At 42.2% G+C, this 13,118-nt stretch overlaps 7 protein-coding genes across 7 annotated transcripts; 5 read left to right on the top strand and 2 right to left on the bottom strand.

Annotated features, from left to right (window-relative positions):
* Positions 1-55: 55 nt before the first annotated feature.
* Positions 56-2,420, bottom strand: K450DRAFT_237681 (uncharacterized protein). The gene is made up of 7 exons (XM_051588467.1): positions 2,161-2,420; positions 1,807-2,095; positions 1,674-1,735; positions 1,420-1,594; positions 966-1,358; positions 628-889; positions 56-564 (listed from the first exon to the last, which is right to left on the bottom strand). Exons 2-7 carry the CDS (start codon positions 2,022-2,024, stop codon positions 334-336), a joined length of 1,341 nt encoding a protein of 446 aa, XP_051445278.1. The 5' UTR covers positions 2,025-2,095; positions 2,161-2,420; the 3' UTR covers positions 56-333.
* Positions 2,421-2,556: 136 nt separating this feature from the next.
* K450DRAFT_237676 (uncharacterized protein) lies at positions 2,557-4,928 on the top strand. The gene is made up of 10 exons (XM_051588466.1): positions 2,557-2,896; positions 2,961-3,023; positions 3,091-3,141; positions 3,216-3,527; positions 3,601-3,698; positions 3,769-3,865; positions 3,934-4,023; positions 4,092-4,157; positions 4,224-4,625; positions 4,890-4,928. The coding sequence occupies exons 1-9, from the start codon at positions 2,714-2,716 to the stop codon at positions 4,434-4,436; spliced, it is 1,173 nt and encodes a 390-aa protein (XP_051445277.1). The 5' UTR covers positions 2,557-2,713; the 3' UTR covers positions 4,437-4,625; positions 4,890-4,928.
* Positions 4,551-5,260, top strand: K450DRAFT_271128 (uncharacterized protein; the record flags this gene model as incomplete). The annotated part of the gene is made up of 4 exons (XM_051592993.1): positions 4,551-4,625; positions 4,890-5,026; positions 5,120-5,132; positions 5,201-5,260. 4 exons carry the CDS (start codon positions 4,551-4,553, stop codon positions 5,258-5,260), a joined length of 285 nt encoding a protein of 94 aa, XP_051445276.1.
* On the top strand, positions 4,867-5,661 carry K450DRAFT_237670 (uncharacterized protein). The gene is made up of 2 exons (XM_051588465.1): positions 4,867-5,026; positions 5,201-5,661. The coding sequence occupies exon 2, from the start codon at positions 5,317-5,319 to the stop codon at positions 5,575-5,577; it is 261 nt and encodes an 86-aa protein (XP_051445275.1). The 5' UTR covers positions 4,867-5,026; positions 5,201-5,316; the 3' UTR covers positions 5,578-5,661.
* Positions 5,661-6,792, bottom strand: K450DRAFT_237667 (uncharacterized protein). The gene has a single exon (XM_051588464.1). It carries the CDS (start codon positions 6,663-6,665, stop codon positions 5,745-5,747), a length of 921 nt encoding a protein of 306 aa, XP_051445274.1. The 5' UTR covers positions 6,666-6,792; the 3' UTR covers positions 5,661-5,744.
* A 313-nt stretch (positions 6,793-7,105) lies between these two features.
* K450DRAFT_237666 (uncharacterized protein) lies at positions 7,106-9,895 on the top strand. Its single transcript, XM_051588463.1, has one exon. The coding sequence runs from the start codon at positions 7,507-7,509 to the stop codon at positions 9,496-9,498; it is 1,992 nt and encodes a 663-aa protein (XP_051445273.1). The 5' UTR covers positions 7,106-7,506; the 3' UTR covers positions 9,499-9,895.
* A 347-nt stretch (positions 9,896-10,242) lies between these two features.
* K450DRAFT_237665 (uncharacterized protein) lies at positions 10,243-13,093 on the top strand. Its single transcript, XM_051588462.1, has 8 exons — positions 10,243-10,459; positions 10,532-10,596; positions 10,668-10,749; positions 10,835-11,084; positions 11,161-11,442; positions 11,569-11,670; positions 11,734-12,547; positions 12,609-13,093. Exons 1-8 carry the CDS (start codon positions 10,307-10,309, stop codon positions 12,727-12,729), a joined length of 1,869 nt encoding a protein of 622 aa, XP_051445272.1. The 5' UTR covers positions 10,243-10,306; the 3' UTR covers positions 12,730-13,093.
* Positions 13,094-13,118: the final 25 nt, after the last annotated feature.

Genomic DNA, 13,118 nt, shown 5'->3' with positions numbered 1-13,118 from the left:
AAAAAAAGGCGACAAGATTCATAAATGTCATAGACAAACTTGTCTAGATGTCTGACTAATCTCTTTTTTCCTCTCACTTCATGTTTTCATCCCAAGTGCATCACACTATTTGTTGAAGAATGAAATAAACAGGCCTATACCAGAACAGAACAGAATTTGGAAAATATTTTCAATACTAATTCTGATTACAAAATCTAAAGCTAATTTAATGACATGAGGTAGAGAATGTGATACTCGATCATTGACTGCTATACACTATGGTGCTACCATAGGGGCCAATGATCGAGTAACATTATGATGTAGCAAACCCATCGGTTATGTTTGAATACACTATTACGCTTGCACCGTGGTAGAAAGTCTTGTTTGAATGAGAAATACATTGGGTACACCAAGCTCCGTCTGGGATGTCAAATATGGCTGTAAGCTGACATTGTTTCCGTCCCACTGCTTTGTGCGATAAATTGACAACTGTACCTTTATTTCCGATACCTTTTCCACTTCATTTGGTGCGGTCACAAGGCTAGTTGATGTAGTTGGATCTCGACATTGGTAAAATCCACATTTCTATCCATACGCCGGAGATCAGTACTTTGATACTCTAAAAACGATGTGCTCAGCTCAACTTACCTCCGACCAAGATGAACGGCAGGACCAACAGAACGCATGACCGCAGTAAGAACAGTCAACCTTGTTACATCCCTCGTCACGATTTATCATGATGTAGCAGGAAGGGCATGGACGACTATTCTTCAATTTCCATTGCAACGTCTCTATCGCATCAGCTGTTTCAGTGTTGCGCACTATCTTTTTCTCCATATTAACTATACAATTAGCATCAGGATGAGCGGGTTCACCGCACTGTAGGCATAGCTCAAGCTGACAGTGAGTGCTTATAAAATGAAATCAGCATCGAACTTTTAGTTATTACAGGTGTTTCAGCAGCCACCTACGCAGTAAATCCTTACCAATGTGTGAATGGAAAGTTCTTAATGTGGCTGAATTGCAATCGTTTCCAGCCTTCTGGTCGCACTTCCAAAGCAACCAGTTGCTTGGAAATGCTCGATGCTTGTCGAAGTACATCTACTCGAGAAAATTTACGTTTCATGTCGAGTCTCCCAAATCGGCTGCTCTGTAGCTCAGCTAAGGCTTTGACTTCATATTCTCTTTCATCAGCCCACGTGAAAAGGGTTTTGACTGTGTGTTTGTGCAATTCTTGCAAGTTATGACCCCCATAACTTCGATAGACATCATCAAAAGTTGTCAACAATCTTCGCATTTGGGAGGTTTCATCCAACATAATGTCGGGATCATATGACAGTATCAAGTTTTTGATTGTTTCTTGAATGAGGATAATGCGACTACAAGAAATGCGGCTCAGCCAGCGAAATACACTTCGATCAACGTTCAAAAATAGCATACCTTTCTCTTGTGAAACCAGAATTGCGACTGTATTCACAAGCCTTGACTTCTCCTTGGCAGTCTGGACAGAACCGAGAGAACGATCGATAAGGTTGATTATATTTGTTGTAAGTATCAATAACGTGTTGTGGGACATATTTGCTCCACTCTCCATATGGAATACAATCTCGACAGACTATTGACATACAGATGAATCAATAATCAGAAAGTTAATAAATTTGCTTTTGACGCTAATCGTTGTCTGGTACCAGTACCTGGACATTTAATTTTCGTAATACTCAGGCCCCAAGATGATGAGACGACTTCTGTAACATAGCTATGGGCAGTGGAAAGATTAAATTATGCGATTCGGCAACCCCATGAATAATATAAATCATGGAAACCAACCGTTCAAAGCAGTCAATGCAGAATTGATCACGGCAATATTCAAGACAAAGGTCCAACTGTGAGTCAAAGCAAATGGAGCAGCGCTGCAGCCAATAGTCCATCTCATCAACTGAGGTGTCTTCATCTCGGTGGCTGTCAGTTTCCTCCATTTGATTATCGCTATCATCACCGTCCTCAACTTCTTCTCCATCTTCATACCAACGGTGGTGTCGAGACATGGCGATAAGGGTCTTATCAAGTTAAGGATGAAATATAATGGTTCTTGGTCAGGAACAAAGAAAAGGCACCACTGTGAAGGGGTTAAGCATATAGTAAAGGTTCGAAATGGTCAAAGGGTGGTAGATTTCCACAAACCTTTGGCAATGAGAAAGTCAAAAGTAGAGCACTAGGAACAAAGTAAGTGTGGCAACGGTTATCCGTTCAGTAGGAGGGCTATTTGTGAAAAAAAAGGTATGCTATTAGAGTACAGCTTGGCTATGTATTATGGAAAGCTGCCTCCAAGGGAACTGACTACGGAAGAGGAGACTACAGATAGGAAGAAAGTAGAAGGCTGTTGGGCAAGGGGGCAGAACTACTCAATAGTCATCGGACTCGACTACCAGCCCGTGACAAGTTGGTCAGCAGATCTGTGTGCATTGTTCACGCCATACTGCACCAAGTGCCCAGGTCTAAGCTCAAGACATGATCTGTGTCAAACAACAAAATGTTGGCTATCAACGAAACAATAGTGCTCAAAGAATTCCTGTGTCAGTGAACTTTTTGCTATGGTTGCGCGAATATACCTCTGCTTATGGCCAGCCATACCACAGTAGTAGCATTATCACACCAAACGCAGTCACTGGCACATCTTTATGGAGTTGCCTTTCCACTCCGCCTATACAAAAAAGTCCAGCCCTGATCATTGGAAATGAATAACGAAGCAACTATAGAGGGCGTTCAAGACGGGTCTACGGCTTCGAAACCCGCCTATTCGGACTTCTCTAGCGATCCAAGATGCACAATGAACGAACAGTCTGGAAAGTGGAATTATGTCGGCGACGATGGCGTGTCTTATGAATATGACGAAACGATCGGTGCTTGGTTTCCAATGGTAAGTGATTCTGGAAACTATGTTGGCATGCTAATTGGAAAAGTAGTAACGGACTGTACTTTAGTTCGACGAAAGCCTTGTAGAAGCACAGCAGTCGGCTTATGCTGTCGAAGGCGTGGATATATCGGTATGTGATGGACGGCATGGGTCGTTCGGTTAAATTATAGCACTCATGTTTATGGCTACATTTAAAGGAACCGGCAGTCACGCCAAGCAGAAAGAAGAAGGTTTATACATCTAACGAAGTATGGCGATTGATCTAATATCCCTACAACAGCTGAAATTGATAATCGAATCTAACGTTAAACAACTTCAGCAGGATGATCATCCTAACAAAAAGCAAAAACGTGATGTAAAGCCCAAACCAGTCAAAGCCATCTATGTGACTGGAATACCATTGGATACAACAGTAGATGAAGTTAAAGAAGTGTTTTCGAAATGTGGTGTTATCATGGAAGATATAGCCACTGGAGAACCCAAAATCAAATTATACAAAGATGAAGGTGGAGCTTTGAAGGGAGATGCTTTGATTACATTTTTCAAAGAGGATTCCGTTCCACTGGCTATTAATTTACTGGATGATGCAGAGTTTCGACTTGGTGATGCAGCAAGCAAGATTCGTGTGCAACAGGTATGGTAACAAAATCCAGAATTGCAAGACGTGATATAAAGGAAGAATACTCACTCATTTGAATGCATCAAAGGCTGAATTTAAGGAAAGAGACCCATCAGCCATTACCCAGAACAAAAAGTCAACTATGGAGAAGATGAAAGCTAGGAAGAAACTACATCAATTGCAGAGGTAATTCAGTCTCATTACATTTTCAATTGGAAAAAAGATGTCATGCTGACACAGGTTACGTATTATCTAGAAAATTAGACTGGGTTGATGATGAAGTAGGCAAGAAGAACGAAAAGTTCCGCAAGATTATCATCCTAAAGAATATGTATACGCAACAGGAACTTGATGTAAGCTGTTGGGTAAAAGCGAAATCAACTTGAAAGAGCAGGATCTAATTTATTATTTTTTTGGGTAGGATGACCCGGCGTTACTTTTGGAACTGAAAGATGATGTACGAGAAGAATGTGAAAGACTAGGAGAGGTCACAAATGTTATTATGTACGATGTAAGTAACACTCATGATTGCATCTGGTGCACTACTGCTCATGCTAATTCCTATTTATCATGGAACAGAAATCCCCGGGCGGCATTATATCCGTTCGATTCAAGGAACCTGAGAGTGCTGAGGCATGCATAAAGGTAAGCGTCCTATTTCCTTAGCCATCACCTCATATTTATCGCTCTAACCCGTAAAACACACCACAGCTTATGGACAAGCGATACTTTGCTGGCAAGCAAATCAGCGCTGAGATTTATGATGGAACGACTAAATATCAAAAGAGTGGATCTAATGATGCAGAGGACGACGAAGCAGAAAAGGCTCGTCTTGAGAAGTACGCAAAATGGTTGGAGTCACAGGAAGAAGATATCGAAGAAAATAATAGAGAAAGGGCAGAAAGATTGGCTACGAAGTCGTAGTTGGAGCCAAAATCTTAAGAGCCAAGCCACATTCCAACCTCACTGTAAAACGAGAGCATGCATTCGCAATTCAATAAATCCTACTACGAACCAGACCCACTTAAATAATACAATATGTCTGACTCTGAGAAAGGAATCGAAAAGAAGGAAGGAGGTTCAGAACACATCAACCTCAAAGTTGTTGGCAATGTAAGTAAAATGTTGATAAATGGACATGAACCAGGTCATCTGCACACGTAAGCGTTACGGGCTGCATGTTTGAATCTTGAAACAGTTTCTGGAAAAAAGTGCAATAGCTGCGCCATTCCATTTCTTACTGCGATGCAAAGCGACCATTTGCGTTCAAATCATAGTCCTCTTCATCTTTACCGTTAAGCCTATATCGGTTGTCGGAACCTGGATGATAAGTTGCCGCAGGCATATGCATTAACGCTATTTTTGCTCAATGTACAGGACCACAACGAAGTTTTCTTCAAGATTAAGCGCTCCACTCAACTCAAGAAGCTGATGGACGCATACTGCGAACGTCAAGGAAAGGCCACCTCCTCCGTGCGCTTCCTTTATGATGGTATTCGAATCCAGCCAACAAAGTAAGTCCTCCATAGCCATCCGAATGTAACACTCTCACGCCAAAAGGTACTAATTGTTGAAACTCTCGCCCTATCTTCTATTATTCTCTAAAGTACGCCAAATGAGGTATGAGTGACAGTTCTGTATAATACACTACGTATATGGAGCTTGCTAACGAGTCTCTCATTTATTAGCTTGATATGGAAGATGGCGATTCCATCGATGTTATGGTGGAACAAATTGGAGGCTGTTAAACGATATCCATCTTACCTTGTTCAAGTATTTCAAGAGCAGTTGGATTAAAACATGTATGCGATATGAATTATGGCCATACTTGGTTTCGACTCTTTCATTTTTGTTTCTTCAGCCCACTCAAATTGTATTAGCGAAATTATTCAGGTGGTTGCACTGTTTCGACTTGCTTTCCAATACTACCAGTGCTTTTCAGTTTTTCCATTGCCATTTTCATATTTCTCTTATTATCATGAAATACGTGAATATAAAATTGTACACGGATACTCTTTATGGCGGTAACGATTTCACTTCACTGCTACAGCGCTTGTCATTGTGATTACGAAAATGCATGATATATTGTTTCTTTGGAGAGTTGAATAAGAGGTATATGTACAGATTACGCGATTATGTGGACTACTTGATTACGATCCTACATTATTCTATTATTACTTCTTGACAACATTACTCTAGTATTACTTTTTGTCATCAGATAATGATTGGTGATCAATATCCCTTGGCTTCTTTGTATCGCTTGCAAATTTCATGATTTTCAGCTAAAACAAACGGTAACGTTGCCCGCTGATAATAATTGTTGTCAATGATAGCAATGTTGTCAATGACTTGATCCAGAAGGTGAGCCTGTCCAGCTATGATCCCAGGAGCAGATGTATAAGCAGTATGTACAACGTGGACGTGCAGATGGTAGTAGCTAGGTTGGTAATGGAAGAACATCCTCAGACTTTGACTTTTGATTTCGTATGTCTTCTCCACAAATTGCTCAACTTTTTCTGCAATGTTTCGCAAAAGCGGAAGATGACTAGCATTCAAATCGCGGATAGACTTGAGGTCTCGCCTGTGTACTATTACTACCAGGTACAGCGCGTTCATTGTTTTCATATCCCATTTCATATCGGGCAGAAGTATGAAACCAGTATTAGGATCTTGATCGTCTCGCAGCAGCACACGTTCGGCCTCAGCTTTGCCTTCCAGAATGTTATACACCCATTGAACTCTTTTCAAAGGCTGTTCTTCAATATAAGGTTTAGTTATTTGAAGGTAATCGTCACTTGTTTCCCGGATATTGATGAACGGTCTGGTGGAGTATTTGTCAATATGCGCCTGAGTGGCAGGATATATGATCCGAATATTCACGTCCGGTCGCGTTAAATCTTTCACCAGATTGGTTTTAGTCCAGTGGTAAATGTCGTTACTTTCGGTGTCAATAAGTTCGGTAATCCTACTGGATGCTAATATGGGCAATTCCGACTCGTAAAAGTGATGCTTCTCAAAGTACAGGATGGCATCCTCCAATTCCGGCTGGTCTTGGTTTGGTATGCGTCCCAAGAGGTAAACACATTTGGCACGCGAATCTTGTGAAAGAATTCGGGAGAACTGGAATTTGTTTAGGAGTTCAGCTTCTTCCATGACGAATACGTAAAAAAGAGTACTGTGCAGACTGCGCCGGGTAAAGAAACCCTTTCATAATACCAAAAAAAAATTATTCCTGTTGTCGTCTTCTGATTAAAGCTCGTATTACTCCTCTCGCCCCCCCCCCCCAATTATACCTTTCCCCTTGTAAGGCTGACATGTTGCTATTCGAATGATTTTCATTGCAGTTTTGCAATATGAATTACGCGGGAACCGGCTTAAGTGCGAATCACTCCATGCTTGAATAGCATACACTAATTCTAATTATGGGCATAAACCGGTTTGAACCACGCATTGATACACAAAATCTTATTTCACACATCTACAGTGGAATGGATTGACCATATGCAAGATCACGGTGCTTCGCTACCTCGTAAATGACTTTATATTTCACAACAACAAAGCAATTCTATTCTCCTTCATAGCTCCAGTGGATACATTTTTACATTTCATGTTTGATACGGAATGACGGTTAGGCTACTTTGCTTACCAGACTTGTGCTAACTTACTGGTAGCCGCACTGTGGACCCAATCTCCACCTCATGTGCACCCGCCCAAACAATCAGGTTTATCTCACCTCCCCCAAAACCATCCCTTACAGTTGCTCCAAAACCCAATACTAGACAGAAAAAATAACTCCTTTCGCTTCGATAACATTGCCATTTTTTTTTCTTTTCGTTTCTTCTTTTCCTCTTCGCCTTTCATTTTTATTCTTCCATTTTTACGTTGTGTGTTTTGACAGCAAAAGGAAGTTGTTTACTTTATATTATTATCCCTTTTCTCTATTTTTATTCCGTTGGAAATCCCTTTTGATTCTCATATAGTATATCCTTATATCATGGTGACTCGCGCACTTGCTTATGAACCGAAGGGCCCACGCATCGACCAGGACGACGACGACTACAGCAGCGAAGACATCCATCAGCCCGAGAAACGGGAGAAACAACCTCGTAAAAAGCAGAGCAGCACACAAGCACTAGTTGAGTTTCTGAACACCACTGGACCAGAAGAGTTTCAAAAACAGGCCACCGTTCCCAAGCGTGGATCTACACTTTTTTTTAGGCGGCGTAAGAAGTCACCAGCCAGGCCACCGATTCCTCCCAGCCCTGGAAACCAAAAAAAATATGTAGAGATAGTCACTGGCTATCCTTTGGATATACTTGGCAGCCGACGATTGTCTAAAGTGCCATCGCTGGCCGCTGCAAAATACAGTGGCTTTCGTCGAAGTATCATAACTCCAGATGGCCTCCCTAACAGCACTCCCCTTCCGCAAAACCATCGTAAACAAAAGGAATCCAGCTTATATAGTCCAACCAGCCGCAACTATTTTTCTGATCTCACCAGTGCCAATCTCCATGAAAAAGCAGTTGAGGCACCTCACTATTTGGTAAAATCACAAAGCGACTATTCCATAACAGCTAGTGATATTAGCTCACCAGCTATACCATTGAAATCCAGTCGGCGAGTTTCACCACCAAACAACGTTCGCCATGGTTATGCACTATCAAGCGACAGTGGAATGACCTTTGGTAATGCGGCAATATGGTCGGCGGACTCACCTCAGTCAGACGATACGGAAATTATCAGTGGCCACTCTCGTTCTCCTTCTCCACAAGCTATGGACAAACGACAGGTTGATCGAAGTCGTTCGATGGATAATTTGAGAGTATCCAACATCAGCAGTACGTCACAAGAAAGCTCAACCGCACCAAGGCGTCCTAGGTCCAAAAGTGGGAGCTTGGCCTCTCAGTGGCCATCTAGTAGGTCAGTTGGATCTCCGATAGGGCGATCCGATCTATCTGGTAAAGCGCGAGGACGACATCGAATTGATCTGGTTGAGAGAGCATTATCCCAAAGAATCGAGGCATTTCGAGCCACAAATGGAAACTCGGTTCATTCAACGCCAAGTGAGATGGTTGCAAGTCAATTGGTAGCAGAACATCTCCGTGCTCTGCAGTTATCCAGCGTCGAACAGATCGACGCGGTGGAGAATATGGCCATCACGGCTGCTAATGCTGAATACGCACACCATCAGTCTACTCTCACTACTAGCAGTATTAGTCCATCACATTCAAATGGAAGACTTAATATGGCTATTATGGCAGAAAGAAAAAAAATTCGGCATGTTCAAGTTCAAACTATGGACACGGTGGAAAAATGCAAGGCTTCAACACAAACCGACTCCTTAATAGTAGTACGAGAAGGAAACAATGTGGTGGTTGGTCCAAGCGGAAAACATCTGAATGGATCCTTTGTTTCTTGTCCTTCATGTTCTTCCATCTTTCACCATGGCGATATCGATCTATCGTCCCCTAAAGAGGTAGCCTTTGACCGTAAAAAATCTTATTCTACTCCTGCTGTCACTACATCTCAAGCTCTAAAGATGTACGACTCATCACCTCAACGCCCAGCTTCTGCAGGGGCTGGCCCAACACCTCAACCTAGCAAAAATTATTTGACACCCAACAGTAATCAAGAGGATTTGCAGCAACAAGTTACATCTCTTTTGCATGCTGTTAGTGAACTACAATCTCGCCTGACCAACGAACAACGCGCCAAGAAACGCCTTGTAGCAGCAATGAACGACTCCAATGATAAATCAGAGCTATTGAGTGCTCTCGCTTATAAAAAATTGCGAGAGCTTTGGGAGGAAAAGTGTCGATGGGAAGCTGCGTGCTATGCTATGCAAGAACGATTCACGCAAATTGATCAACTGGATGTTGGTAACGATAGAGGATGGAGCCGCGCTGACTGGAATCATGATCTTTATGCAAACCCCAGTCATGTCGAAGAATCAATCGCTGCAAGTCAAGATCGTGACTTGAGCTAAATTCTATCCCCTTCGCCACCTTTATTCAACCCCTCCTGGCTCATTGTCTCTTCTTTATTCGATCTATCTCCCTGGGCCATTTGTCCTTTCTTTTTCTTGGTGCTTTTACAACCTTCCTTTTATTAGCCTCTTCCAACTCAACCTACCGCTTCTCGAACTTTTTTTTTCCAGATCCTCCTTCCATCCTCATTCATTATCCAACCAAAGCCTACTGCTTTGACGAATAGTTACATCTGACGATGCAAACGTTTTTACTATACAAGAAATGGCTTTTCTTGTTACTTCATTGCCATCAACTGCCACAAAAAATGATATGTACCTTTGTTCAAATAAAACATGACCACTTGGTGCTGCTGCCCAATTGATGGGTCACAACAATTTAAACGAGGTGGCTGTAATGTTATAGATGACTAGAAAATACCTGTGTTGTAAGTCTGGATTGAGTGAAGTTTTCCATATTGTAAAGATGCGTCTTGAACATTTTGAATTATCAACGCTCTTGTAAATTTTCATCTTCTCTTTTTGGCTATCAAACTACAGGGGTATATTTGCATTCCCCACTCGAAAGATACCTTTCAAGTGTCACAGCTGGGCCATTCTGGCCGTGCCGGGGACAGTCCGTATCAGTTTGGGTAGGCACATGACCTGTGTGCAACGAGTCGATACCGAACAAGTTATAACTGCTGTTGCCACCACAAGTTCTTTTTTTGTTTCCTTTCTTCGTCTGGAGCCTAGACCACCTTCTTTTCCTTCCGCACACAGAAAATACTACTGAATAATATTCACTCGTCCATGAATATCAATCGAAATGTCGTCGTTAGTCCCCAGCCCAATATATGACAGCCAGGATCCAGCTTTCCTTGTAGAGGTTGTGCGAGGCTTGCCTTCTCCTACCGCTTGGGAGCTACGTGACCAGACAGTGAAGCAAAGGATCATAGAAGCCAACGACTATATTAACAATGTAAGAGCAACAGTCAACTTTATACACCATGCTTGTCACTGTATGCTAATTTACTTTGTTTGTATATAATAGGTTGAGCATGCTATACGGGTGAACGAACATGAGTCTGCAATGAAACTTTTCCTAAAGGCGTTCAGGTATCTGTCATATCTGCAACTATAATGCATTGCTGGCCATGAAATTGATGTTTATCTATTTTTGTATTCAGGATCGCATATATTCTTCTACCTGTGCACCCAGAGTGTGCACAGATGCATACCACTGATGAGGCAGCACTGCCGTTGAGAAAGGTAATCTATCGTGATATCAAAGATCAAAAGTGAATACGAAACTACAACAGCCTGGGTTGACAAATTATCTTTTTTTTTTTGCCAGCTGAGGCATAGGATAGAGGAGACTCATATGGTCGTCATGAAAATAGCTACGCCTGAGGAACTGATTCAATCAACAAGGAGGATATATCCGAGCCCACCTAACACTCCACCCATGGATACGAGCATGTCACCTCCTTCACCAACTCGATCAAACCCTATATCTGGCGAAGCCAGCTTGGGTAACCACAATGTGCATCTTTTCCCCCCAAGAAGGACCCATACATCTACTCCTCCTATATCAGCCGCCATTGGTAAGTTCTGCTGAAAAGTGAATGCAAATTTAGACTCCATTAATTAATATATCGATGTCATAATTGAAACTGGAAGTCAATGCCAACGTTCAAGCGCTTTTCGATGAAGCATCATCTTTGTTTGGAGAGCTTCGGCCATTATCCCAGAACGATTCACCTCATCTTCCAAACGAAAATATGGAAGATGCTTCATTTTTGGTTCCCAGCTGGACAGTTCATCAAAGAAAGATATCAGAGCCAGAAGTATTTGCGGCAACCTATGAAGACCCTGGTACAACACATGGCGCTCAAAACATTAACGATATGTTTGTCAACAAGGAAACGGGTGGTGGTAGAGATGTTCAATTATATCCAGAAGGTAAGATTATCAGACCTGTACGATTTCGTTCTATACAATGGAACCAAGTACTTCATGTACCAACATCAATGTTAGATATAGATCTTTCTTCGGATTCATCTATCAATTATGCATTTCTTAGCGCAGACGAGCCGCCTGGCCCTTCCAACGTGACACACGACGGTGAAATTTCGTCTAGCCCGCTTACATTTTTGGCAGAAGACAGCGAAACGAGCGCATCTCCGACTAGTAAGTGGTTTGGGAAACAACAGCATTTTAACCACATGTTCTAACTAGTATCCTTTCAACTAGAGAAAAGTAGAATGCTCTTCGGAAAGACACGGTCGTCATCCGGCTCCATTAAAGAAGACTTGTCTGCTGTGAAGACAGATCCTTTAGCAAGAGATAATTCAAAATCTCGCAGGAGAGCTTCTGATAAAATTGTCTTTGCATCAACCTCTTCGAACGATGTCAAGATTATCGTCAAATCTTCCCAGCCTAAAGCGTTGTGGCCCAGAATTTCAACCGAGTTTTTACGATCTTTGATGGCCGGTTCCGATGCAAACAAGGTTAGCCCAGGACAGCTCGTTGCAACGGAGAAAAATTCGAAGAAGCAACCGTCTGCTTCTTATTCTCCTTCAGCTAATGGAATACCCACCTATATACCTCTGATCTCGTTTATGCACCAACCACCACGGGCCCATAGGCATACCAGTCTTAAAAAGAAAAATGAGCAAAGCCCAACCCTGAAGGCTTCTGGTAACACAGGCCCTCAGCTAGGTCAAATGGTTCCAGGGGAGCAGACCGGTGATCATTTGGACCCAAATGATAATTCAATGAGCAATGATGCCGCTCCTCAAGTTCACGTCCGACCGCCCAATAATCAGCGCGACAATCACGCTTCGTCTGTCAACGGTCCTACACCTTGCGCGTCTCCGAATACGTCTACACCTAATCCTATACTTGCTAGACTTCGACTTCACGCGCGGTCTAACCTTGGATGCATTAAATACATGTCATTCTCTGGACTGATCTCTTATTCAAATGATTGTTTTTCAAACATGCGCATGTACTCTGAGATCAAAGACTATGCTAACGCTTATACTCATGGTATTCAAGGAATGATGTAAGTGACTGGTTGTTAAAAAATCTACAGAGATGCCTTATTTAACGTTGTATCCTTTCAGAATTGTAACCAATGTACTGCCGCATCATCATGAATGCCGGCCAGAGACAGGACTCCCATACTTCAATTACGTTGCCGCCGTTGAGGTAAACTTTTTGCGTGCTGTATGGTGGTGTATTTGAATGAAGATTAATTTGAGCTCTCAAAAGATGATTTGGTACAGATACAAAGAAATGTTGGACAATTTACAAGACAAGGTTGAGCAGGAGTATAGAACAATGTGATCTCTTGGAAGAGCAAACATACTGGTGATGTTAGACTTCCAGAGCGTTAGCTGGATCAAAAGGGGTGCTTTCCAAAATTATTTAAACCTTTTAAATTGTCGGCTCAAACAGACCAGATTAACTTGAAACGACTGAAACTTCAAACTGTGCAAGCGTAAATGCCACTGATGGTAGCAAAAGCTCAACCCATACACCTTCAGCTATTCCTACAGTAACCTGCGGGAATCCATGAATATCCTGGCTCCGGTATCTTTCGTCAGAGGATAGACGTCTATTCTTGACTCAGT

The sequence above is a fragment of the Umbelopsis ramanniana genome (genome assembly GCF_025399195.1).
Source record: "Umbelopsis ramanniana AG unplaced genomic scaffold K450scaffold_22, whole genome shotgun sequence".
NCBI lineage: Eukaryota > Fungi > Mucoromycota > Umbelopsidomycetes > Umbelopsidales > Umbelopsidaceae > Umbelopsis > Umbelopsis ramanniana.
This window is presented reverse-complemented; position numbering and strand designations above follow the sequence as displayed.